This window comes from Parus major, chromosome 6 (genome assembly GCF_001522545.3).
Source record: "Parus major isolate Abel chromosome 6, Parus_major1.1, whole genome shotgun sequence".
NCBI classification, from domain to species: domain Eukaryota; kingdom Metazoa; phylum Chordata; class Aves; order Passeriformes; family Paridae; genus Parus; species Parus major.
The window spans coordinates 20,520,307-20,547,771 of record NC_031775.1 but is presented as its reverse complement, the minus strand read 5'-3'; the positions used below and the strand labels follow the sequence as shown (position 1 = coordinate 20,547,771).

The following is a 27,465-nucleotide window of genomic DNA, read 5'->3' as shown; positions in this document are numbered from 1 at the left end:
GTGTCTGAGCTATGGCAGGCAAGCCCAGGGCATTTCAAACGTGGAAGAACTTCACAGAGAAATAATCTGCATAAAATCTGAGACGCCATTATTAAGAAGGAGGAAAAGAAAATGCAAGCAGAAAGCATCTTCTCTCGGCAGCCAAGAGCGGCAAGAGAAGAATGGCCCTACAGAGAAAAATTTATTCATTTGATCCATTATTTATATAAAGTGTTCTTTGTAAACCTGATTTCCCATCACCCTAGATGACAGCAGGGGGAAGACAGGAAAAGAAGAGGTCCAACTTCATACTTCCAAGGGAAAGACAGCCTGTCTGGTCACCCTGTGTCATGCAAGTACCCCAGAGGCTTTCAAGCCCTAGTGCCATGGGAGGCCAGTGCCATCCCTGCAGGTGGGCAGCACCTCACCAAACACCCCCACATTTAAGAGTGGTAGCTCTGGGCTTCTAAGCACACATTTCCTTCTTTTTGAAGATGAATTGGAGTCCTTGTTGTCCCAAATAAATTGCTTAAGCCATCAAGCAAAACCACTAAAAATAAAAGCATTTAATGTGGTGTTTTCACATGAACACACAGAAAGGCAACAGTCTGCAACAGTACTGACATAGCGTATATAAATAAGGACAAAGATTAAAAATACTTTGGAAATGATAGACTCTGGGAACAGTTAGCGGCTGCTCTGGGAAGAAGCATTCTTATGAGTCATTGCACAGGGCAGACAAACGAGACATATCCAAGCATGACAAAAACTCTCCCGTGCCTGGGAGACAGTGTGAATGCATTGGGACTGCAACAGCCAAAGTCCTAGGGGTGGAATCTCAGCCACCACCATCCACAGCATGGCAAGCCCAGCACCACAGTATATAGCCCAGGGCTCTGAACCCCTCCTGGGACTGCTCTGTCTGGAGACAGCACCCACCCTCTTGGCAAGTAAAGCATCTGACACATGCAGAAGGCCTGGCCAATGCCCCATAGGTAACTTTTCTTAGAGCTGAACAAATCTCAGCTGTGCCAGAAGCCAGACAGAGCCCCTGAACTTGAGCCATCAGTAAGGGGGGACAGTGGAGAGTTACATTCATCTCATCTATATGTGAGCAGTGTATTTAGTTTTAGGTACAAGACTGCCTTGCCAAGCAGTCACCCATACAGAGAGATATGAGATACACCAAGCAGGAACAATGGGGAGAGAGGAGTGAACAAATGCTTCACCCAGCAATTGCCCCCAATGCAAGTAAGAGCAGAGATAGCAGGAGCAGATCCAGCTCTCCCTGTGGGGCCACTTGACCTTTGTCTGTGCCTCATCTCTGCTCAGAGGCAAAGCTGAGACTCCCAAGTCTCTGCTAACAGCAGGCTGGAGGGACAGGGCAGAAGTGCAGTCAGAAAAACACGGTGCCCTTCAGAGAAAAGCACATAAACAGCTTCAGCCTCTGGAGGGAACGATTACAGATACATCCAAAAAGCACATACTAATACCACAGCAAATAGCCTCTGCCCTTCCTCACAGCATCATCATCAGTCTGGTCCCTGAAGAACCACAGCTCTTTCTTTGCTGTGACAGAGGCTCCTAACACCAGCAACTCCCAACTCACACATCTACACAGTCTCCCTACCCCCTATATTTCCAGCTTGGAGTCAGACTGGGGACAAGCATCCCTGATAAAGTACCAAAAACCACCCTTTGCACAGAGCAGCACAAAGATTTGTATCTTTAAAAAAAAAAATCACAATTAAAAAAAGTGACAAATTCCAGCTAAGCTGCACAGGGCTCCAATGCCCTGTTCTAACAGCTCCAGCCAATCAGACTGAACTCCCTGCTCATATCCCAATATTCACACCTCCTGCCACCAGTTGTTTCAGAAAGCTGTCAAGAGCAGAGCTCTAATTCCTGCTGGCTGCTGGTTCTTAAAGATTAAAAGACAAATATAATTGGATTCCAGCGATTATTTGCTTTGCTGAGAAGGGCTGAGAAGTGTTTAGATGGTCCCCCAGCTGATTAAATCTTTATTTCACAGTAGTGACCCTGTGTGTATCCTACCTCAGAGTGCTTGCAGACAGGTTCTTGGCAAGACTGGCTTACTGGAGCACTTTGGCTTAACAAGACTGCTGACATTGGCCAGCTGTGATTAGGGTTTATCCTGTATCTAGAAGGTCTCATCTCATTTCTGCAGCTCAGACCAAAGAGCTGAACCCAGCTTCAGCCCTTTTCCCCAGTTTAATGACTAATAAGCCAGCTGCCTTACCAGCCATCCAGATATCTTGAGCCAAAGCCTTTGTCACCATTTGCAGCAGATCACAAATGGATGGAGCCCTCTCTTGCCTCTCACACTGTTTTTCTCTTTCACACACAGCCATAAGACTCTGCTATCCCCAGGCATCCTAACTCCCAAAGACTAGGCTGTTCTGCCCCAGATAGCCTTTGCCTGTCTCTTGCTCTCCTCAGCTTAAGCCTCCCTGGGTGAACACCAAGTCAAGACACTCGTTGTTCAGAACTGTGCCACTGAAACATGAAGGCAGTGAACAAGAGCTGCCTCCAGCTCAAGCTAAAATAGAGGGATGAGTTTATTGGGGAAGCTGCTTTCCCCAGGCCCTACTCAAAAAGATGGCATCCAGAGCCTCTCCTTCCAGGCCCATCCTGTGCTCTGTACCGCTTGTGCTCCTCAGCCCTTTGGAAACAGCAGAGCAAAATGGAGCCAAGAAGAAGCAGAGAAGGGCATGCCTCCAGAGGAGGACTGGAGGCAAGCTTAGGTGTCAGGATGTGGGTAAGGGTCACAGCCCATCATTCTCACTGTTAACAGGGGGGAGGAAGCAAAAACAAGCCAATGTGTTAAAAACTCAGCGCAGAAAAGCAAAAAAATACAGCCTAGCAACATTAGAGAGAAAGCTGGGAGTGCACACAGAGCCCTGCAGTGAACAGGGCTCTCCTTGTAAGCAAGCACTCCAGCTCTTCCCAGAGCCAGCAGGTCAGACATGCTGCACAAGTTTTGGTTAGATAGTGGTTTGCCCCATAGTAGAATGAAATATAATTTATATACAGAAAGAAATGAATCCCTGCAATCCTTGCAAAGGTCCAGTTTCAAGCGTGCTGCTGTGTTGGTGAGGGTTGCTGTGAGCCTGCAGCACTCCCCTCTCAGTGCAGCACATTTTCTGTTCACAGCTTGCGAGGCTGGGCAATCCCCACCCATGCATGGGTGCGAGGCGGTTCAGAGGGATGATGAATCCTTGGAAAGCAGGCGGGCTCGCATGCGCCTACAGGATCCCTGTAGCAGAGAATGAGAGCAGTTGAATGCTTGAGACACAGAATACCATGCAAAAGAAGGTAGACATTCTTCCCCTGCAAGGACCCTTCCCTGGTGTCAGCCTCCCACACCTTTTGCTAAAGCTCTAGATGAGGCAGTGAGCAGACAGGCACAAACACAGCAGTCAGTCTTGGGCTGCACCAACTTCTTGTCCCACCGTCAGCCACCCTGACAGGCTGTTAGCACTACCCTGTGCTGCCAGCTTCCCTCAGCTTCCTGCAACAGCCAGCCTGCCAACTCACAGGCAGAAGGGCTCTAAGACCCTTCAGGGTCTGGTTTCCAGCACGTCACCTGCCTGCAGCTCAGCACAGGGCAGACTGCTACGAGCTGGGGCACCACAGCTGTCACAGAGCCTTGAGTGTGTGCTGTCACCTCGGCAGGTTTCAGCACACCAGGTTTCCTATAGGAAGAGGAATGGGGGGTAAGAGGAAGTGTCTCACCTCTTTCTGGCCTTCCAAAGACTTCAGCTTTGCCTGGGACATATGAGCTGGAGAGCCACATTTCTGTAACTAGACAAGAGAGGCCGATAGGAGTAGAGAGCTAGTGAATGAACTGGCATCCACAGCCTTCCCTGTGAGCAGTCTGTACCACCAAAGAGCATCTATCACCCATATCCACCCTTGGTTTGTCTGGGCCAAGGGACAGCCCTACTGCATACAGGCAGTAGGCTTTGTACAACCTGTGGAGGAGGATGAGAGGGAAGGGGGCACAAGACAATGCCCCAGGGCAGGATACAGCCAGAGAGACAAGACTGGAGCAGAGGCCCAGTGCTGTCATCCCTGCTCTGATGCTGCTCTTGCCAGCTGCTCAGCTCTCCTCAGAGCAGCTTCTCTGGACCTTATTTTATCATATAGAAAAAGCTTGGAACCCTTCTCTTGGGCAGAGAACAGCTCCCCAGGGATTGCTGAGGTTGCACTCAAACTCCCCTCACACACTTCCCCACCAGCAGCTTCAGTGGTGCTGGGAGCAGCTCTTACCAGTTGGACATTCTCTTTGCTGACCCGCACAGGCTCTGGTGTGGTATCCCTGCTCTTCCTCTCCAGGATAACTGGAGTTCCCAAAACTTTCCGCTGTTGTAAGAAGAAAGGGCTGTTGGCTAGTGCTTAGAGTGCAAAGTAAAAAAGAAAAGGAAGGAGCAGGATGCGTTGCTGGTAAGTAGTTGAATGCTGGGAAAGAAAAAAAGGAAGCCAAGCTGGGACAAAGATTGCAAAGCAGAACCACATGAAACACCACACCACTAGGCTGAGCCTGCCTGATTGTAAAGGGTTTGGAAGCTGACCTGAGGCCTGGCCAGGAGCTCAGCCTGTCAGAAGCAGGTACATGCTGCTGTAGGGCAGCCCATAATGTACTAAAACCCATGCAAACGTGCTAGACTACATGACCAGCTCTCTGTCAACCCTCATCTCATCTCAGGAAGCAATCAATTCTCCAGAAAGATGCATAGATCCTACAGCCATGTGTTTCAAGATAATTACATTTTACACTAACAAGGCTTATTGTCACTGTGCTGCCTTTTTTGCACCAGTGGATCTGTGTTGTTTGTCAGGCAATACTTTGAGGAGTCCCTACCCTTTGATGGTCTCATTCAAGGCAGGGAAAGGCAGGAGCAAAAAGCAACATCAGAAATTCACAGCAGAGAGCAAAGGTCAGAGGATGCTTTTACCTTAATGAGGCCGCTGAAGGAGCGCGAGCGGGCGCGTCGCGGTGCTGGGGAGGTGGGCACATCAGAGCCAGGAGTCAAAGCTATTGGATGCTTATTAAACTAGGAGAAAACGTGAGGGCAGTATGTTAGCACAGTTATACCTGTCCATTACTGCTGTGTGCTGCTCTACCTGCTGTCCCAGAACTCAGTTTCTCTCCTTCACCCCCTAAAATGGAGGAGCAACTCAGAACTGCAGGAGGAAGAAAGCAGAGGAAGGCCAGACCTTCCACCCAGGATTACAGGGAGTTTGGGTGCAAAGGTGCTTTGTGCTGGCTACCAGATTAACCAAAAGCAGCAGATGCTGTGAGAAAAAAGAAGCCTGGGCAGCAGCTGTAGGCTGGCAGCCATGACTGGTGCTGACCATATTGACCAGTCTGTCTGGTGCAGCAAGTTGTCTGAGACCAAGAGGAGACCAGTTTGTCCACTCTCTGCAGGCAACAGGGGAAGAACCTTTTCCCTTTCTGAGGGAGGAAGGCCATGATCAGGACTGGGAAACTGCTGGCTAGCAAGTCTTTAGCTTGAAAAACAGAGCTCAAAAGCACTGCTTGGTACAGCAACATCCAGGACACCTACTCCTCCTGTCTTCTGACAGCTCTGCCCCTTACACAGCCCAGAGCCAACTTTCCCCAGCCTGCCCAGGATTAGGAGCAGCTCTCATAACAGCTTGTCTTTAGCCCTGGGCCCAGGATTATGCTAACAAGCACACCCCAAGATATCTTTCCTCCCCACACTACCTGCCGGATAAGCTTCTTCTTCTTTGCAGAGTCAGGCATGTTGTGGACGTGGTGGAAGAGCTCCTTTAGTGCCTCCTCCGTGCGCTGCTGGGTCTCCTCCTGATGGCAAGAGTCCAGCCGGCTTCGCTTCTGAGACTTGAGGGGCTGCAGCTCCTTGGAGCCAGAAGACGTCAGCAAATCCAGGTCATCCTGGGAAAGCGGAGACAGGAGTCGCTTGCCATGCTTTAATCCCAACGAGCCACCCATCTGAACCAGGCTAGGAAGAGTCTCGTGAGCTGCCTCAACCCCAGTGAATGCACAGGGATGTGTTTTCCCTACCCCTCTGCAGCAGCACTGCATCAGCAGGCCCTGTGCCAGGAAGAGGTGACAGCAATACAAAGGTGACCCCATTGCTTCTTCCCTCCCCTCCCAGATGCGAGCTGCAGAAGCCCTTCCAGGCTTGAGAAGGGTCAGTGCCGCTCCTTGCCATGCATCCTCCCTCTTCTGCAGCTACATGAGGCAGGGAAGCATTTGCTGGCAAGACACAAATGTTGTCCCAGTAGCAGCAAGTAGCCTTTATCTCAGCGCTTCTGCCAAGCTTCCTGGCCATGGCAGCAGGTATGTCTGTCTGTTTGGAAGGCACAGCCCTGTGAAGGAGCAGGTGCTGCATGTACTGGGCACAGGGAGCAGGTTTGCTGCTAAACAGGGGCTCATAGCTTTCCTTCCCTGTGCTTTTGATTAACAGATGCTTCAACTCTGTCCAATTTCCCTAATGCAGCCGCCTGCACTACCACACCATATGCTTCTCTTGCTCCTGCCCTCTGACAGATCCTCTTTCATTACTTGGTTTGTTTTCAGCTTCTGTCACTCACAAAGATCCTTTCATAGCATCACAGCCTCTGCTCTTTCATGGAGGGCAGGCGCTGCATTTGCTGGCCTTACCTTTGATGTGTGGGCTCTGGATCCCAGATAGTGCAGCCTGGCACACTCCCGGATGTACACCGGAGCCTGTGAGGATGAGCAGAGAACAGGCCAAATCTATCTTTAACATCTTTGGCCTTGGGGCAACAGTGGCTCCAGCAAGAGCTGTTTTTCAACCGTACAACACAAGCCACTTGTATCAAGACTCAGCCATTTTGGGCAAACAAAGCCATGGAACTTCATGTCCCCAGTGCATTCCCTGTTCACAGTATTCTTTACATGTAGACAATGAGCACAAGTGGGACTCAGAATAGGAAAAAGTTCCTGTGGAACCCTGCTCTAAGTAATTGCCCCAGCTCTGAGCTGGCCAAAATGGGGCCTGACAAGGAAGGTAGAAAGGGAACTCTCCATGAGAGGACTCTGCAGCGAGCATATGCCTCCAGTGACCAGGAAGGCCTTGGGAAGTCAAGAGACTGTCCATTGTAGAAACATTTCCTTGGATGGAAACAGCTGAACGCCCCACACTCCTGGCTGTCCTACCACAGCACCCTGCTCAGAGCTGGACAGTGCCTGTACCAACACTGGGCTGATGACCATTTGCAGAGAAATTCACAACAAAACAACCCACTCCATCAGGTATTCTCCTCTTGGCAGCACTCAGGCAGGACAAATATTTTCCATTTCCTCATCCTGCCAGAACCTGAGTGCAGCCCAGTGTGTACCTGCCCTTGGGAGCCAGGTTTCCTGCCGGGCAGCAGGTGCTGGTGTCCAGCAGAGGGGAGTGTTACACTGCACCGTGCTGCTGACCTGCCCTGGCAAAGCCACCTCCAGGGCTGTCTGCCCAGCAAAGACCTCCTCCCTAGTCACTGTAGGCACAGTTTCTTGTAGGAAGTCTCCTTCTCCTGCCGCAGAAGAGAGTCCACAGAATATACACTCAGCATGTGGGATCTGTCTGGACAAGGGGCATTCAGTCTCCTGGTGATGGAGGCAGGAGAGCAAGATGCCAAAGCACACTTACCTTGAAGAGTTTCTGAGAATGTTTGATCATGAAGGTCACTCCATTGTTTAGCTTTGTGATATTTTCCTGAAGGTCATTTGCTGTCACCTGGCAAGGGGACACAGCCAAAGGTGCATCCATTAGAAGGGGAGAAGGAGGGGTCTCTTCTGGAACACAGACACACATGGTGCCACAGCAGATCTACTCTGAGATGACAGGCAGGCAGGGCTTATAGCATGCCAACAGCAGGGCTCACAGAGCCAAAGTTGATCTGAGAGGAGAATCAGATAACTCTGTGGCCAAACAGTTCACCAGCAGCATAAGAAACCTTGAAGAGAGATCTGCAAGATCTCTCTTGGATGGAGCTGACATTCTAAGAAGCATGACTATCCTGTGCTTTCAATTTTACTGAAAAAGAAGATGCGTAAGTTGCAAATGAGACCCATGGCAGGTCTGGGCTGAACACTGGGAATGAGTCCTGCCAGGAGGCTCCCACCTCTCCATCACAGCCTCCAACCCTCACATCATTATGTCAGTACTTAACCATCTCATCTTGGTTTTTCCCCTGCCAAGCCTTTGCTTTTTACCCACCCACAGACACTGAGGCATTGCTTACATTTCTGGGCCATAGGATATGGGGTGCAAACATGAGGGCAAGGTTGTGGGCAGACATCTTGTTCTTGTCCTGCTTCTTGGCTGTCTGGTAGAGCAAGTCCAGCAGCAGTTTGAGCAGACTGCGGTTGGGAGCGGGAAGGATCAAAAACAGCAGCTGGAGGGCTTCAATTTGGCGCTCTTTATCTGGAGTGCTGGTCTTATTCCCCTTCTCATCAAACAGCGTCAAGTCTGCCAAATCACAAGGCAGAACATGAAGGACATACATTACCTTTCCTCAGAGCAGTCTGTTGCAACTGCTTATCCTTTCCTCTTCATATGCAGATCTCCTACAAACCCTGCACAGTTCTTGGCCCCCCCATCTCTCTTTCTCCCAGCTCCCAAGCTCCCCACTTGATGTGTTAATCTATGCTACTCCTCCCACAGAACAACAGAGCTGCTAAGAGCTGTGATGGCTTGAAGGCAAGATGGAGGAAGTTCACATAAGGTAGTTCAATAACAGTTATTAAATACACAGAAAACCACAACTTGCTCACAACCCCAGACATAAAGCAGATGGAGACCCAGGTTATCACTGTGGGCTTTATCACTGTGGTATCTAAGAGAAGAATGGTCCAGACAGACTTGGTCTGATTTGTTAATCAGCTCTAGCCTTTCCATCACCAGGCTGAGGTGGCAGGAAGATTCCTTCTTACACTGCTTTTAAGGAATACTCTACACAGCCTAGCATGCTTTCCAGGAGGCAAATTCCAGTCTTTCTGCCCATTACTGCCTCTTGCTGCCCACTCACCTGCAATTTTAAGATGGGCATGGAAGTGCTTGTGTGTCAGCAGCGGTTCTGGTAATTCACCCAGGAACATCTTAAGTAGGGTAGCAACATCATTGGAATGAAACTCCCCAGAGTCCAGGTCAATATCTGTACCACTGTTCAGAGCATCCTTGAGGATCTGTTGCCTGATGCTGTTGCCTGGCACTCGAAACAAGCCTTCTGCTCTTAGATCTGCTCAGCAGAGGGGAGAAAAAAGGGTCCTGAATAATCAGAGGTTCTTACTAAAGCAGTTCCCTCCTCTTTCCAGAGCTTGACAGCAAATCTCAGTGAACTGTGTTCAGAGACACGGCTTCAAACTGTTTCCTATCAGTAGAGAAAGTCCTTGTATTGAGGGAAATAAACCAACAGATCTGCTAGGCAATTCTGGGGAACACTTGCCTGGTGCAGTCCCAAACTCCTGCTGCTGGAGAGCTCACTCTTGTCTCTCTGTCTGCAGCAGAGACCTGAGGTGGGCCAGACAGATACCCATGGGGAGAGGAAGACAGCAAACAGAGCCACTTACTTTTGTGCAGATACTCGATTAGCTGGGAAACCTGTGCAATGCCTTCTTCTGTCAGCGGTGAGCCAAACACCACCCCTTTCTCTGCAGAACAGAAGACAGCGTGCTCAGGCAGCTCACAACCCAACAGCCACAGAAATTAATGCTCCCCAAAGAACAGGATTTCAACATGCAAAAACCAGTGTCCCAAAATGTTAAGGGTGAAGGTCACAAGGACCCTCATAGATGTGATATATCACAAACACTCCAAAATAAGTCACTTCATCTCACCATGCTGTACTCACATGGGCTTCATCATCCTGCTTCTTACCTCACTTTAATTACAGCTTTTATCAGCTAAAGCAAATATTCTCTAGCCCTTGAAGAAAAAACAACACCAGAACAGATGCTTCAGTTTAAAATGGCATAGAATCTGCAATCTTAGACCTTATGAAAAGAGCAAAGTGGGAAAGGCAGATGTGAGAGCCTGGACACATTGGCACACTCCACACCATGAAAGAAGGAACATCCAGATTAATCCTCACTGTGGCTTGACGTAAAGTGGAGCAGAAAGAAGAGTTGCAGCTATGAGTTTATGGGAGAGGCAAATAAGCCCTGCTGGGGAGAGCAGACATAATCTGACTGGCTCACAATAGCTTCCTTTTCAGGCATTGATAAAACATGGAGTTTCCTCATCCCAGTGAATCTCTCTCCCAATCTCTCTCAGCTGTCCTGGTAAGAGTAAATCATGAAAGCTGAACAAGGCAGAAGAATAGCAAAATAATAAGATGGGCTTCTCTCATTCTTGGAGTCTGTTCCCATCTCATGGGATTGAGATTAGGCATGAACTGCAAGCTCCAGAACTCCAGTAAATAACACAAACCATAGTCCCAAAAGATGGAAGCAACTGAGCTGAAAGGAAGGGGATTCCTGCAGGGAAGGAAACATTAGATAAGAAATGTTTCTCATCATTTAACTGAATGGAATTTGTTTAACCAATGTAGAATACTCTTCTTGACAACAGAGGAACTTGCCAGGTGAGACAGTGATTATCCAGGAGGACAGTGTTTTATAATAAATGCAACCTTGCTACTGAGTTGATTTTTCTGCCGAACACACATAATTAGTATGATCTGTCCCTCAGAAAGTGGAGATAAATCCCAGAGACTTCACTGGCAGCCAGAACTCTGGGCACCACACTTCTTCCCTCAGGTGCAAATAGGTTTGGATTGGAGACAAGAAACTGGATAGATGTACCACAACATGCTGACTGGGACTGAGAACTGGAACCAGGTATAGAGCTGGTTTGTCCTGCCCTTGTACTTAGGCTTCAAAGAGACAACAGATGTAAGAAAAGAATATTCCTCCCTTCTCCATGACCAGACTGCCAGGAACATGGGTCACTTCTGAGGGCAGGCTGGACATTTGCACTGAAGGTTTCTCTCCTTATTGCTACAGCTGATAGCCCAGCAATCCAAGCATTGCATTGGCTGGTATGATAAAAGTTATCTCCCCCACAAGCTTTCTCTTGCTTTTTTTTTTTTTCCTTCTCATATCTCATTTTGATTTTACTTGCTTTTGGTCTCTTGTACTACAGATGTTACTGCTCTGTGGTGTTGATGCTCACAGCACGAGGGAGAGACCTGGTTAACCCTATGCACTTCTCTAGCTGCCATCCTGTGTAACTAAATTTATTCCGCCTGAAGAATGTTATGCTTTCTTCCAGGACTTCTGAAATACATGGTAAGCCACCAGGAACTCCAGCCTCCTGTTAAATCAAGAACTTTCTGACCTCACTCTGATAAAGCACATGCTTCACTCTTGCAAGAGAAAGGAGAGCAATGTGAGCTCTTGATCCACACGAAAGATCTGAAAGGTTTCAGTGCAAAGGCAGAGAATGATCGGCAAAAGATTCTTGTCCTTGAAGAAAACTAGACTCATTAGACATTCAACAGATAGAATCAACAGTGGCCAGGAATAGAAGAGGAAAATACATCTTCTTGAGACATACAGGGCCTGACAAATTCAATTTAGTTTTGAAGTCAGAAGCTGGTATCTGAATGCGAATTTGATTCTCAAAGAAACTTGAAAGACGTGTCTGAAGAATGGATGCTGCATTACAGAGGCTTAGATGTTATTGTGTGATTGCTTCTGAAACTAAGCAGCAGCATGAGATTGAGTTTCCTGATGCTCAAAGGAGTTGTAAGTATTTGCAGTTTGATCAGCTCTGAGCTCCATGGTCCTTGGCCTCTGGCTTGGAAAAAATACAACTTGTTTGTTCTAGCTGGTCTATAACATGAAGAAAAACAAATGATGGCTCCAAGATGAAACACACAGTACATGAAACTGATTTTCTTGTAGGCACAAACTTCTTTTTCTCAGAGTTTGGCCAAGGAGTTCACAGACAGTGCCTGTCAATGCTGGGAGACACTGCCGTTGCAGCCTGGGAGTGCAGCCAGCAGACTTGGAAACATCTGCTAGCTGTAGTGACACACGGCCATGGAGACATCTGAATGGGGGAAGGCAGAGCTCTAGGGGAAGAGAGTTAGCAGGAGACGTCAGGTCTGATAAGAGCAGTGCTCCAACAGAGTACACATAATTTAATAAAAAAAATGAGCTGGGGAAGGCTCACCAGCCCCCGCTGGAAGGTTTTGACAAGAACATGGGGGTTTACATACACACTAAGAAAACAGTTTCTTCAATTTGGTTACTCATTTCTGTTTGTCGAGTGGCAAGTACTTGAATTTAAGGTGTTCTGCTACTCTCTGGGAAGAGGCAGAAGCAGTAACAGGTATGAGCACAGGTATGAGCAGTTTAGAGGCAGCACAAAGATCTGTTATTATGGAGCAGCAAATTAAGTAATTCTCATCTAAGGATGCTAAAAGACTTGATTTGAAGTATTTTATTTTCCTAGGGTGAGTGTATGTAGCAGAATTATTGCCTGGTCAGACAGAAGTGGAGAGTTGAAGGCGCCACCAGAAAATTCTGCCTGATCAGTGGGGCTGCAAAACTTGTCCTTATGAAACACAATGGAGGAATAGGTTTGGTAGAATCAGAAACACTTAGAGAAATTATATAATGGTTGAAGACAGAAAAAAGCTGTAGTCAAACTATGCCATAGCAATAGCTCCCTTTTCTGAGTTATTCACAATAGCAGAACTGCTCAAAGGAAGGGGAAGACTAATTAGAAGTGTTCAACCTCAGGCAGCCAACATCTGAAGGTAGCTCACAGCTTCTCTGCCAGCAGCCAGCCAGTCTAAGCTGGGAAACCAGAGCTGAGGAGGAATGTGAGGAGCCCAGATGGAGGCTGCTTCTGTCTAGATGACTGAGAAGGTTTAACAGAACTTATCAGGACAACCAGGCTCCAACTTGAGTGTGGGCAAAAGCAGGAGAAGACACACAGAGACCTAGAACACCCTTTTAGTTTCAACAAAACAGAGTGGTAAAAAAACAACAAAAAACAGCCATTGAAGAGGAAAGGATCTGAACACAACGATGCTCAAAAGAAGACTACTGCAAAGGGCCTGGGACTAACATTTCAGAACCAAGAAAGCTAAACTTGAGAGAAGATAATAGTCAGTTTAGGAGAAGAAAACTCCGGTGGAATGCTTATCTAAGAGAGTAAGAGCTATGTCACCTGCCAGAGTTGAACCTGGGCTTCATCAGTCAGTCTGCAGAGCTTTGTCACTGGCTCACTGGACTGAGATGTGGATGAGACCAGCACTAGCATTTGGATGCAAGGTGCTTACAGCTGCACAGTGGGCAGCTGACCCACTGAAGGAAGCCAGCCTGCCATACACCACAGCAATAATCCCAGAAGAAGGGTATTTTCTAAGTGCAGGGCATTTCTGGGATCAATTTCCTGGCCTGTTTTTCTCCTTTCTAGAAGTGGCATCCCCAGAGATTATGAAACCATAGTATTAAGCATTCCACACCAGCTCAAAACTATGGGCTGAAAGTTTGTAAACTGAATGTAACAAATGATGTCCAGCATCCCTCTAAAGGTGGGCACCAGACTTCATGCCATCCATACTCACCCTTGCGCTTCAGAGACATCAGAGAACGAAAAAATCCAGAGGCTGTGCTGTTTGCCCCAGGCAGCTTTGGGTCCTCCTCTCCCATTAGCTGGGCCAGCTCTGTCCCAGGCAAATCAATCAGCCTGGTAATGTTGCTGACAACCAGCTCTGTGAACACCTCTGGTTTTTCATGGCGCAGCTTTTCCACAAAGAAGTCAGGATTGAAGATGATCGGCTGGCTGCGGAGGGAGGAGTCATTGCAGATGACAAAATTGCAGATGGCATCACTGAAAAAGAGAAAGAGGGGAAAAAAATACAGTAACTCCTCATCACTTTGGTTTTTACATCCAGCTGGTCTGCCCTGAAGGAGACATCTGCTGACACAGGAGCTACCAGTCTACACCAACAGCACTGTCTGACTTTGGTGAGTGTTCAGCACAGCACAGTTACATTTCCCTATGGAGCAAAATCATTTCTGGACTGTTTGTACAATACAGCCTAAGACTAGAACTCCACAGTGTGATGATGACATAGGCAACACGTGGCAACACCCAATGAAAGCCTACACTACATCTACATCTCTACTACTTGTTTCACTGTATCTGCATCATACTAGCTCTGGCAGAGATGACACCCAGTATTTTACATCAACTTATTGCTTTAAGTCCTAAATAAGTTTGGTTTTATCTCCCTTCCTCCCCAGAAATTCACTCCCAGTGGCCTGGAAGACTGAAAAACAATCTAAATTTTTTTATTAACTGCCAGCTTACACTCAGCAGTTCCATTCTCAGCCATTCTATCATACCTATCTTTCTATCAACAAATACTATCAACAGTTAGTTCCCATGTCCTGGGACTTTGTTTTTAAGGTTATAAATGTGCAATACCACTGAACCCTCAGTTTTGCTGTGGGTGTGGTCAAATGTTCCCAGGTGACATGCTGCCAACCCTTTGGTTACTGCTCTCTGCCAGCTCTGCACCCTGAGTCTGGAGCAAGTGAGAACATTGTCATGAGCCATGCAAAATCCCTACTAACTTTTCACCTAGATCATCCCTTTTCAGCGCATCCAGCTATTAGCTCTTTGTCATCCCTTCATGCCCTTTATCTGACCTCCCTATTCTCTACTGACACCTACTTTTTTCATTTCATAGCTTCTCATGTGGCATGGGAAAAGGGATACACCCGAGACGGCTCTAAGAGATATCTCAAACAGATATCCTTACCAAAGGATAGGTACATTTCCCATGTTGAAAATCAAATCAAGGAGTTATCAAAGAGATATCTCATGTTAATCAGCACTCTTAATGCTCATACTTAGCTTTTATCACAATTTCTATCTACCTCTATGGTACTTGGTAATGGCATTCCAAAGTTGCCCAGCTTGATTCTCCCGTCACTCTTTTATTTAAAAGTAAGAATTTGTGTCATTATTCTTGAGTCATGAGCTGTCCTGATTTCATACTCAGCTATAGTGACAGCCTGGCTCTGGGAATGGATGTGCCAGTTCTTCCAGAGCTCTGGGAGGAGGATGCCTACCCACTCATCTTGCATATACTGTGTGCGTTCACCCAGTGACATTCCCCAATCCTTTAACCATTCTTTAGCTCTTATTTAAACTCTTTCTACATCCATCTTCAGCTGTGAGCTCTCACTGGACACCTTTTTCCAAGAGCAGCTGTCGAGTGCGCAGTTAACAGGGATGCTGTGTTCATGTACCAGGGATCATGTCAGTCCCTTAGATGTGGGGCAGAAAGTGCTCTGCTGAACGCCGCCAAGCCCATGAAGGCTTTCCCTTCAAAACAGGATTTTCTACAGAAGACTGGAGCACCTTGATCTTCCTCTCCTCACTGCTGAAGGGTGGAGGCCAAGCCATTGTGTTCAGACCATGCTGGGCATCCCTGCTCACTGCTCAACACGTTTGCAGCCCACTGAACCTCACATCCATTGGCTCAAGAAACAGAACATTACTGGTTCAGAGACCTCAGCAACTTTCTGTTCTGATGTAAACTGACAGTAGCTGACAACAGGAGGACATCAAAGCACATACTGGCAAATCACCTGAGCTCCAGCCCACCTCCACACATTATCTCTGAACACAACACTTATCTGAGCTACTGCTGTATGTTTTTGACCTGAAAGACTATCTTCCAGGATTTCCAGGATGCGTGATCAGAATAACAGAACAGAAGCTGAGACTCAGGCTCCACAGAAGAAAGACACTTGCTGAAACAAGAGGAAATGAGGCTCTCAGCAACTCTTGCATCGTGAGAATCCATACCAAACCCCCTCCCCTTTACACTGCTCTCCACGGATGCCAAAGACGCCTTCAAGAGGATCGAGAGGAAGAAGGTCTGCAAGGCAGACTGCAAGGCAATCTGCCAGGTCATCTAAAATTTTAGAAAGCTCTTAAAGGCTCCCAGCTGCCTGGCTTAGTGGCCTAGCAAGCACACTGCTGACTCCAAATGGGAGCCATATTTTGCTGAGCACCTCCCAGCCTGTTTTTCAGCAGTTTATTATCTGCAATAAATCAAGACCAAAATGCAACAATTAAGAATCAGTTTCCAAAAAGCAACTGCCAATTGATCTGACCATATTCGTATTTCATTGCATAGGGCTACAATGCACAAACAAGTGCCAACTCTGCCCATAATGTGGAGCAAGCCCTTTGCCTGAAACCCATGACAACTCATTCTGTGGCAATACAGATCCTGAGAAGGGTTAATAGCAAGTGTATAGGCCCAGTGACCCTGCCTGCAATGATCCATGCACTGTTATTCACTCACTAGCAGTTTTGTTTCCCCACAGAGAAGATATGCAAATACTTTGCAGCAGTTACATCAAGCATCACAGATTATCTCTTCCCTCTGACAATTAGATATCTAGATGCACAGATAGAAAATTAAACAATTTGGTCAACTAGCACTGACTGATATGACTTCTCTGCACAGCCCGTGTTACAAGTCACACAAAGTCCAACAACATTTAATGCAAAAATAAATAGAAAAAAGTAAATTTCTTACATGAGTGCTGAGAGCTTTTGAAGAGGCATTAGGAAGCAGAGACAGGGAAAAGAACTTGCTCCTTGTTTCCAGCAACAAAAGAAACCTGCCTGTCCCAGCACAGCCTATGCAAATTCCACGCATGCTACGAGACACAAGGGCGCATTATTGGGTCTGAAAGGCCCCCTTGGCACACACTGGGCATCAGCCTTCACACAGGGACAAAACAGAAAAGAAAAGCTGGACAAATTGATTCATGTCTCTTGCCAAAGGCTGCGTAGCTGGAGTTTAACTGCAAATAATTCCTACATAGAAACCAGAGTTTTGAATTAGGACCAGCGTGGTATTAAGTGCTTTCCACCTGTATCCAAGAGGAATCCACAAAATAGTTCCAACTCTACCCTGTGTTTACCATGAGTAAAGCCATGCAAACACATTCCCAACAGCATCCAAGCACAACCGATGTTACAGCACTGGCAGGACAATAGCCAAGTCCCTTAACTGCACAACACCATGCCCAGAAACCTTGATAGAAACACTCTCTGTGCCTGTCTTTCACTTTCAGATCCTTTGAAAGACAAAGCACATAGACTGGCCCCTCAGAGCTGGAAACTGCACCTGGCCATTGCTCCTTGCTATCATTGCTTTGCCATCATGTGCTGTTCATCCACTTCAGGATTCCTGTTCCACGTTTCTCTGGATTCCCGTCCAGTTTCCCTGCCTGCTGCAGCTGGGACCAGCCTTGTATACGCTTATTGTGATATGGCACTTCAATGAGCTACTTAATTTTGAAAGGTCACTTTATTAGCAGCTCTTCCTCGCACAGAAAATTTGCTTTTGTATCATTATTGCTAATCAAAATGGAAATGTGAAGCAAACCCCTATTTCTGAGCAAAGATAAAGCCCCCACTGGCTTTACACACAATAACCCTGCCAATCCTCACTGCTGCACACACCATAACCTTCAGAAAGAGCCGTGTGCCCCATCTGCTGTTTTCATGTTAAAAAAGGGAGATGGATGTACTCTACCTACACTCACAGTTTATATAACAGCAGCAAAGGGGAGAAAAACGCATTCATGGAGTTTATTGCCTTTTTTTTTTTTTGCCTTGCTTGCAATTACAGAGTTATATCTTCTATATGCTGTGATCTCAGACTGCTTTACGACATGTCAAAAGACAATAAAATAAAGGAATAAATAGCTTCCTCTCCAGTCTCATGAATATAATCAAATCTCAATGAATAATAAAACCTTGTTCTAATAGGGTTGCGATTAAGACAGCAGATTAAAAAAAATGGGTCCTATATTGTGCTGAGATTCTTGCCATTCTAGTATCCTTCAGAGGCAAAGCCTGTGATCCCAGCCAAGTCACAAAGAAAGCTGTCTGTCACACACAACGTTTTTGCTTCAGGCATGACAGCCCCATCATTTCATGGGGAGTGGATGGTGCAGGAGGTCAAAATCATGATGGATCAATTAATCCCTAAGGTAACTAGATCCAGGCCAGAGAAATGCCTTGGAAACTAGGACAAAAATGGGACTTTAACTGCCAAAACCTGGGGATCAAACCTGTGGTGCAAGAGCTCTGCAAGCAGGCAGATTACTTCATGTGGCAGCAAGCTTGCGTTTGGATAGGTGAGATGGAGCTGGTTTAGTGGCTTTCACAGATTTGATATTGTTCTAAGTCTATACATGTGACATAAGAAAGGTTCAAGAAACATGAAATAGAGCATAAGGAGAACAGAAGGCAAGAAAGAAAGAAAGAAAAGGAAGAGGTACCTTTGGGGCAAGGCATCAGCTGTGTTTGTCTAGCAGAGAAAGTGGATACACTGAAAGCTAAAGATTTCAGAGGAGCCTGATGTGTCTAATTCAGTGGGCAAAATGCATCTCCAGTGCCATTTTGCACACTTTGTATGTCATCACTAAGGCCCTATGCTTCAGACACACCACAGTAGACAAGTTATACCATATAGGAGTAAAAGGATTAAAGAGCTTTTGAATATAAGGCAGATAATAGAAGAAAATCTCCCTCTATAATAACAAAATCTTTAGATTATAGGAAAGAGCCAGGCTGCTACCAAATACTAAGAGCAGGGTGATAAGCAGGCAGTGCTGAAGAACACAAAACATGAACAATTCTCTGCCTGGCTAAGCACAAAGGGACGTGGGACAGATGCGCACAGGCTCGGATTTCCCCAGGGAGGGAGAAGTAGCATTGTTTCCTATGTTGTGCCAGAGTAAGGAATCAATTAATGAGGATGTCTGAAGACAGTATTTCCAGAGCCAGATAGGAGCCATCCCAGATTTTGCAAAGAGATGAAAGAACCATAGTGGAATTATATGGAATCATTTTAAGTACAAAAGGATTAGAAGACAAATTATTTCCTATATTAAAAAGAATAAAAAAATAAAAATAGTCTAATGGGAATGGACTGCAGAGACATTAGAAGTGACTTCACAGTTAAAGTTGCTTTGAGGGCTGTACTTCAGACTGACATTCTTGTAAGATGGTGTAACAAAGATCACATTCAGGCCTCAGACTTGGCACCCTAACTCTCCATAGGATGATTGATAAGCGTCTGAAAAATGTCAGGAAAAACATGCAGTAATTTTTGCCTAGGGTTATACTCATAAGGTCTTGAGGGGCAGAGTCCTTTTGTGATGAGTACACAGTGCACAGCACAGTGGGTGCCAATCCTTTCCTACTGTCTCTAGCCTAGATATAAGTAAGCCTTATGAGATAACACTGCCTTTTTAATTTCTGCTTTGCTTTCTTCACATTTAAATAGCTTACACAGAGTGATTCAGCCTTTTGGCTGTGAGAACCAGATAATAATATACAATTTAAACAGCAAGGAGCTGGCTAAGAAAGCTGCTGTTATTTAATGGTGGCCTGTGCTCAACAACCTGGAACAAATACAACTCCTGGCCACCTTTTGGAAACCAGGTATATTGGTTATCCAATGTCACTGCTATCATCTATGAATTCAAATTCTGTCTCAATAAAGGACTCAGAGTAGATCTTGGCAGCATTGGCTACACATCTGTGATGTGAACCTGGAGGAGATGGACCTATCTGAAAAGATAAAAGGGTTGGGAGGGGTGGGGGGGTCTGTGCTTTGGAAGAAAATGAAAATGCAATATATTACCAGTGTCAAAGAAAACAGCAGTAGCAAGACAGCTTGATATATGTGAAACATCAAGAAATTTGCATTTCAGCATGAAATTTCTCAAGTTTGACCTGAGTGAATTCTTTGTGATATTTTTAATAATAGCCACTGGAATATTTTAAAGTCAATCAAGCAGTACTTCAATCAGCCATCACAACATCAGAGCATCCAGATGCCTTCTAGTGCTAGGAGGGAAAGAACCAAGGGGTGCCTTAGAGAGGAACTTCACGTTCACTGCATTGCTCCTCATCAAGTCTCCTTCCCAGTGCCACTACCCCAGGTCTGGGTGCTCCCACACTCTGCGATGGCTCAGCTGACTACCCAAGACCCTGTAAAAAATGCAGAAAGACAGCCATCACCAAAAATCCAGTAATTTTACATTAAAGATCTGCAAGCTCATATGTCTGCCTTAAGATCGGATTAACACAGTCAAACAGTGTTAAATAGGAATGCTGCTCTGATTCTCATGACTGTCAATGCATTTGTGTCTCTATTTTAATATAAACTCCTACTGGGACCAGCAATAGAAGAAGAGCCTTAGATCCAATCCTGATTTCACTGAAACCAGCACCAAAACTGAATCTTTTTAGATGGCAGCAGCTGCCTCTTCTTGTTACTGATCTGCTCACTTTTATCACAGTGGCATTGGGAACCTCGGTCACAGCTGGGGACTCTGCTGTGCTCTGTGCTGTACAAACAGAACAAAGGCAGTACCCTGTCTTTAGAGGGCTGATAGCTAAATCTGAAATGAATGCTGGAGGAACAGAAAAGAAAAGGAATCCCAAGAGAAGAGGCAGCACTATCAGTCACCATGACTGATATAACTGAACTCTGCCAGCTTTTCTGTAGACACTATTAAAAAGGAGGGCGAGGAAGGACAGGAAAAATAATCAGGTCACACTGCAGACATTTAGAAGAAATCCAGCTTTTGCACAAGGGGTGATATGGGACTGAGCATAAAGGAGCTGGTTTGAAAGCTATCAGGCAGGGACGGCTGGGACATGGGGCAGCAAGAGCTGAGCTCCATGCACTGCTGGGAGCTGCTGGTGAGGCAGAGACAAGCCAGCTGTGCCAGGGAGCTGGAGAAGCTTGGCAGTGCCACAGGGCACTGTGTGGCACATCCAGACCCTCAGTGCAGGGTGGGACACAGCCTGAGGAAGCCCCACAGCCATTTCCCACCAAACATCTGTCTGCTATATCCCCAGTGTGCTGCTGGGTACTTTCCTGTTGCCAATAATGATAGCATTCCCTTGCTCTTCTCATTTTAAAATGTCTTTATCCTCTTTATTTCCTCATGTTGAGTGTACTGGATGGAAGTCAGTAACAGGCATGGCCCAGTCCTACCTATACCTCCTTGGCCTCTAGCAATGCAAAACTGCTGCATGCACCTCTGATTGTCACCCTTACTCTAGAAGGTAAGAGTCCTAGGACATCCTTCAGAGGCAGGATGAAATGGAGTTCAGAGACCAGCAAAGACACACCATCTAGATGCTTCTCAGTCCAGTAGCTCCAAGCTAGTGTCCAGTTCAGAGCAGGTCTACCATCTATAAACAGCAACCCATAACAATCAGGTTTACTTGTGACATGAAAAATCAAGCAATCACATAAAAATAACACAGCAAAGTTAATGAGCTATTGAAGCAACCAGTCTGGGAACTCAGAGCAACCCAGCAAGGCAGGATGGATGTTTTCCTCCAGCCCTCCCACAAGATGATACCCAAAATTGGTAGCACCAGCTGGTGCCCAGAAACACATTTGGGAATCCCATCCCACCATCGGTTTGTAGACCAGTGCTTGAGCAAAGCACCACAATTTGTGTACAGTGTGCTGCAGCACTCACAGGTTTGCTTAGCTGCAGTTGCTTTTCCTGGACTGAGAGGATACTGAGACCTGGGTCAGGACCCACAGCCAGCTCCTCACAGTACTGTTGGTGAGGTTTTGTAGTCACAGCCTGGCAAACACAGAGGACGAAGGTATCCAGGAATCACAGCTCTTGGTTTTGTTCACTACACTTCTGTGTAGTGAACGCTCCAAAGGTGCAGTGAACAAGCTGCATCCTTGCATCTGTGTTTCATATCACAGTGGTGTTTGCAAAGGATGATAGCACATCAAATCCCTCCTCATCAGCAGTCCTCTGCAGACACCACTGAGTATGTCAAAGGCCACATCCCTTGTTCCAGATGTGTAAACTCTTACAAGCTGGAATTGTGATGAGGAACACCTGGATGCATGCCAGCATTTAAATAAGCTGGTGACATCTGGTCAGGGCTGCTGAGGCACACAGATAAACAGGCTGGGCCCGCCACAGAGCAGCACAGCATGCGGCACCAGAGAGACAGAGATACAGAAAACAGCCCAATTAACTCACCAAACTGAGAAGTATGGGGGCCTAGGGCTTTTGGAGGGGATCTGGGCAGGCTAGGATGTCAAAAACTGGAACACTGTACACAGATACCAGAATCCATATGACAATAACCTACAGTGTCACTTTGTGCAACTCTAGTGAGATACAGCTTCTCTTCCCATCCCTGACAGCTCATCTCTGTCTGGATCAACTGTTTCACTGCAGAGCCCAGGGAACTGTGATATATTTATACATGCTCCAGGGGCCACTCAAGAGAATGCAGAGTGGCATGTGCGTGAGGAGAGCTCCAGGAAGCCCCAAGAGCTTGTGAGGATGTTCCCTAAAAGGCTTCCTGCTCTCCAAGGCACAGAGAGCCACAGCATGCTTGTCTCCTGCTGTAAGACAGCTTGCAAGCAGGGCTGTAGGAATGCCCATATGGAAGTCCCAAACCATAAAGCTATGCTTCAACCTTGAGCCTGAGCTCCAGAAAAACAAAAAGGAAAACTAATGCCATTTCCCCGGAGAAATTCCTGCCTCTGAAAACCAGAGCTACCACATTACTGCTCAAGAAGAAAGGATGTTTTGGCTGGAGTCCAAATTATTAGAGCTTTATAGGCCAAAAGCAAACACATTAAAAGTTCCTGTAAGCCAGCTGGCAGGCAATTATTAAGCAGCTTATCACATTCCCTGCTATCTATAGTTTCTGAAAATAAAATTTATGAAGAAACTCTAGATGGCTTAATTGCAATTACCTAGTGTAGAGGTGAGAAAGGCCAGGAGTCAAGGAATGAGGGTTTTGCACTTTGGAGCAAAGGGCCCAATGCTCTTGTCAGACGCTACAGTAAGTGTAATGTATTACCAGGATGAGAGGCCAGGGACACACCAGACCTGTGAAGCCTATTTATCCCACCAAGCAGCCACATTTCCTCCCATTTCTCTGCCCATGCTGACTCCAAGACCCCTGTGAGTTGGGAGCCCATGGTGTCAGTCCCCAGGACCACAGTGCAGGTTTGGTAACAACCTCCACAGCAGCAGCACAGCAGGGCTGTGCCTGAACCCAGCCCAGTGCAAGGCAAGGAAAGGGCCTCAGCTCCCTGCTCCTGCCTCCAGCTGAAGGGCAAGTGAAAATGAGATCATACAGAACAAGCTAGGTCCAAAACAACTGGAAAATATAGGGCCTCAGCTGTGATCAGGAGCCCAACCCAACATACAGAGGGACAGTATTTCCAAGATGGACTCGACTTCAGTGCAACAATTTGACATTAGCCAACATTTCCATGCTGCCCTGTCTCCTTTCCATCTGTTCATGTCACTTATTAAATCAACACACACTGAGGACTTTTGACCTTTAGGACAAGGCATTTGATTTCCCAGCAGTGTTTAGCACTCAGTGCTTCAGTTTCAGACTGAACTAAATGCCCAGGCACCTTTAAAGGAGTGATAACGAAGCTCTGTGACATTTTCATAGGCATGTAAATGTGCACACAGCAACAAGGCAACAACCAGGCTGGCAAGGAGACCCAGACGCTGCTTTGGGCTATGTGGGAAGCAATGCTCCCCCTTCATGCAAACAGACAATAAACTGAAGTGTAGCAGAACAAGGATCCTGTTGTCAAAGCCCATCCCACCCTGGATGGGAACAGGACAGGGTGTTACATGCAAACATATCAAAATACTGCAAATACAACATGGCCTTGAGTGCAGTTCAGATGGGTACCTCACAGGACTTGGACTGAGTATGGGGTCAAACACAAGTCTAGGTCTCAAAGATTCTCATGAGGGCTGTGGAAAAGGGAATGTGTGAATAAGATTGTCCCCAGCTCCCAGGCTATCTTCAGAGAAAAGTAGCCATGTGTTCAGACTTGGCTTTAACTCTAAAATCAACCATTTTCTCTGCCTGACCCTCAGCAAGTCACTTTGATTTTTTGCCATCAAGTCATGTTGACAGTGAACATTTTCCTATTTCCAGTAAAACACAGATGGCAACTGTGTCTCCTTTCATAACCTGTTTACAATGTGAGCTCTTGATGTCCAGTTGTGCAGTGCCACTCTATCAAACCATTTTAGCAAGAAGCTTTATGGCTTTTCCCAGCTTCATCTAGACCCACTGTTGTTTCCCTTCTGCCATATCAAATGGCCAACATGAGTACCTGGCAAAGCATTTAGGCACTGCTTGAGTCCAACATTAAATGCATTCATTAAACAGACAGATGTTTCTCCTTTGAAGTTGAGCACTCTGGCACACTGCAATTTTCATTCTCAGTTATTAAGAACCAGGCAGAGGTTAGAGAGACCACAAACAGAAGAGAGAGACCCACACAAATCATCTTTCATTGCGTTCAGTAATGTTTGGTAAGGAGTTTAGGACAACCAGCTTTTAATTCCAGTCTTTAACCCAGCGTGCTATACCACCACACGCACAGCATGCAAGCTTTACTAGCTAACTTGCACTTCTCTCCAGATGAGAGGAAACGGGGGCAAAAGCACCAAAAAAAAGCAAGCTTTGCGGCCTGTGTGGTGACAGACCAGCAAAGCAAGAGATCGATTTTCTAGCGCTACCTGTGGGTGACAGGCGGTGCTGGAGGAAAACTTGTACTTCAGGCTTTGCATTAGCACAATCGGTTGTGGAGAACGGGGGATAAAGAGCGAGGGAATACATCCTAAGGACAACTGCCAACATAGAAAAAAAAATAAATCTAGTCATTTAGGCTGATCCAGGCCATGTTAAAAATACTTTATCCAAAAGGGCATTTTCAGAATCAGATGTACTGAGCATACACATCCCTTGGCCAGGTCCAGCATTTTAGGTACTCCCTGTCCAAATACGCTGCAATGAGCACCATCTCTTCATCCCTCTTTCCAGGGCAATGCTCTGCCACAACCCAGGCACCACAGCGGTGCTGCCAGATCAGCAGAGCAAGTGGGATGGGTCCCACTCAGCAGTGAGCCGGACGGCACCACTGTGAATCAGGCTGAGCATCAGGCATCAGCCCTCAACTGTGTTTATTCATCTACAAGAATTTCCATTTAAAGGATACGCAGTTTGCAGCTGCACAGCACGCATACAGGAGGAGGGAAAAAAAAAAAAAAAAAAAGAAAAGGGGAAAAAAAGAGAAGGTATTGCAGCCTTTTAACAATCATGCGACACAACACTGCTCTAGCGAGGTGCTCATGCAGACCTTGCTATTTTATTGCAGCAGGAACAGAATGGTGATGCATACAGAAGTATGAACTAAAGGTGAACTATGTGAAGCTGACATCGCTTGTGCGTTTGGAAAGGCAGAATAACGCGCGCAAAGCGGACAAAGCGAAGGAGAAGAAGGGCTGGATGCGAAGCAAGTCCATACAGTGCCATCACCCTACCAAACCTCGCAACTGCCAAGCGCTCGGCGCCGGCTCTGCGGCTGCAGGAGGAGCGAGCCAGCCCGGCGGGGCCCCCGCACAGCGGGGCCGGGCAGAGCTGCACGGCGGGCACGGTGCCCCGTCACCCCCCCGGGAACACCCCCTGCCCGGGGCGGGATCTCTCCCCTTGCAGAGGAGCGGGCGGCGCTTTCCCGCAATGCAGCACCGGGATGCTGCACAGCCCGCGGGGACACGAGCGCCGCGGGGACACCGAGTTCTACCGCGACCCCCGCGGGACGGCGCGGCGGCTCGGCCGAGCTCCGGAGCCGCCGGAACGCTGAGCCCGACAGCTCCGTTAAGGTGCCGGGGCAGAGGCGGACGGCGCGGCAGCGGCTACGGCGCGGCTCTCACGGGCAGCGCCGCAGTGGGCGGGCCGAGGCGCACATTCCGGCTCAGGCCCACCGGCTGGTACGGGGTGCCCGACCCGTAAAACGGCGTTGAGGGGCCGAGGAGAACGCGCCGCCGGGACGGGGCCAGGGGGTGCTGGGATCCCGCTCCTACCTGCCGCCGCCGGCCGCCGGTGCTGCAGCCGCCATCTCATACCTGCCGCTCCGCCTGCCCATTGGCCCGCCGCGCCACCCCCTCGGCCCCGCCCCGCTGGCGCTGCGCGACGCCATTGGCTGCGAGCGGCACCGCCCCGCCGCTATTGGCCGGTTCGAACGGGCAACGGCCGATCCGCGCGCACGAGTGGGCGGGTGCGGGGGAACGGCCACCCGTGCGGCGCGCGGCATGCTGGGAGTTGTAGGCCGGAGGCGCGGTGCTGAGCTCCCCGGCACGGCAGCAGAGCGGGGCCGCAAGCCGCCATTGCGGGAATCGCACACGGTGCGTGACGGACCCCCGGCCTGCAGAGGCCGCACCAAGTGCTCCAGGAAACACGAGTTACACCATAAAATGCAATTCCCATCTCGGCTTGAGTGTTTTTTATTACTGCTCTCCCTCAAGGACAAATAGAGAATATAAACACGGTAAGAGCAGTTTTATTCCCCCTTTTTTCCCCTTTGTGGGTGAAGGCAGCTGCCGTGTTCACAGCCAGGGTCCTCGTGGCCCTGCACACTTGCTGTGCTCAGGTAGCAACTACAGAAAGACAACTTAGAAACAACTGAAACTCTAGACTGGAGTGCTGAGGGGACTAGGAATTAATGTAATATTTTTTTAATTGACTGGATTTCAGCTGGAGTGGTCCCTTGGCATTTTAAAATTCCACACTTAATTATCTTGCTGCCAATCACTTCAGCATAAACACCAAAGCTCCTCTTACACTGCTGTCCCCAGGAGGATTTTCCCATCCCTGCACCAAGTGTGAGGAATCCCAGCTGTGAACAGGGAACCTGAAAGGCACTGCAGTGTGCTTGGATGATGGGGTGGTCCATCTGGATGTTGGGGGCACAGCCTCATGGGGCATATCTGTCCCTGATGTAAAGCTTCAAGAATCAGGGTGGGCATTTGCAATTGTCCCAGCCAGCACTGGGGGCAATCTGTTAGTCCTGCCAGCCTCTCCTCGAGCTGGTATCTGCAAGGGTAAATCCCTTTGTGACAATGTCATGCACAAGTGCAGCTCAATACTGGTACTGCGGGAAGAAGATGCATGGTTTAAGAGCCTGCTGGGTGAAGAAATAGCCTTCAAGCCACCTCCCAGCTTGAGCAGCAAAAGCCAAGCACATCTCCAGGTCCTCAAATTGTGCCTCTCCACTGGTAACTGCAATAGTTGTGGCAGGCAGCTGCAGGAGGCACGACCCACACCACCCCGCACCTGCCCCATGTCAGAGGTGTGCCCAGGCTCCTGAGGGCCCCAAGGTGCAGCACTGCTCCCTGCCATATTATGGCATATATATGTGGGGAGCAGGCTTGACTCACAGCCAGCTTTCTCAGGCAGGATGACATCTTGCCTGGGGTTTCCATTGCATTACATGATTAATTAGCTGATTAACAAGATGTTGTTGCAGTAGAATCTGTTCTCTGGACTCCAGCTCAGGTGAACATCATCC

General features: G+C 47.6%; 1 protein-coding gene across 1 annotated transcript; it reads right to left on the bottom strand.

Moving 5' to 3' along the window:
• Positions 1 to 527: 527 nt before the first annotated feature.
• ARHGAP19 (Rho GTPase activating protein 19) lies at positions 528 to 26,047 on the bottom strand. Its single transcript, XM_015633780.2, has 12 exons — positions 25,982 to 26,047; positions 13,585 to 13,850; positions 9,572 to 9,652; positions 9,031 to 9,240; positions 8,245 to 8,471; positions 7,650 to 7,736; positions 6,653 to 6,718; positions 5,732 to 5,920; positions 4,959 to 5,057; positions 4,273 to 4,365; positions 3,736 to 3,804; positions 528 to 3,256 (listed from the first exon to the last, which is right to left on the bottom strand). Exons 1-12 carry the CDS (start codon positions 26,041 to 26,043, stop codon positions 3,200 to 3,202), a joined length of 1,506 nt encoding a protein of 501 aa, XP_015489266.1. The 5' UTR covers positions 26,044 to 26,047; the 3' UTR covers positions 528 to 3,199.
• Positions 26,048 to 27,465: the final 1,418 nt, after the last annotated feature.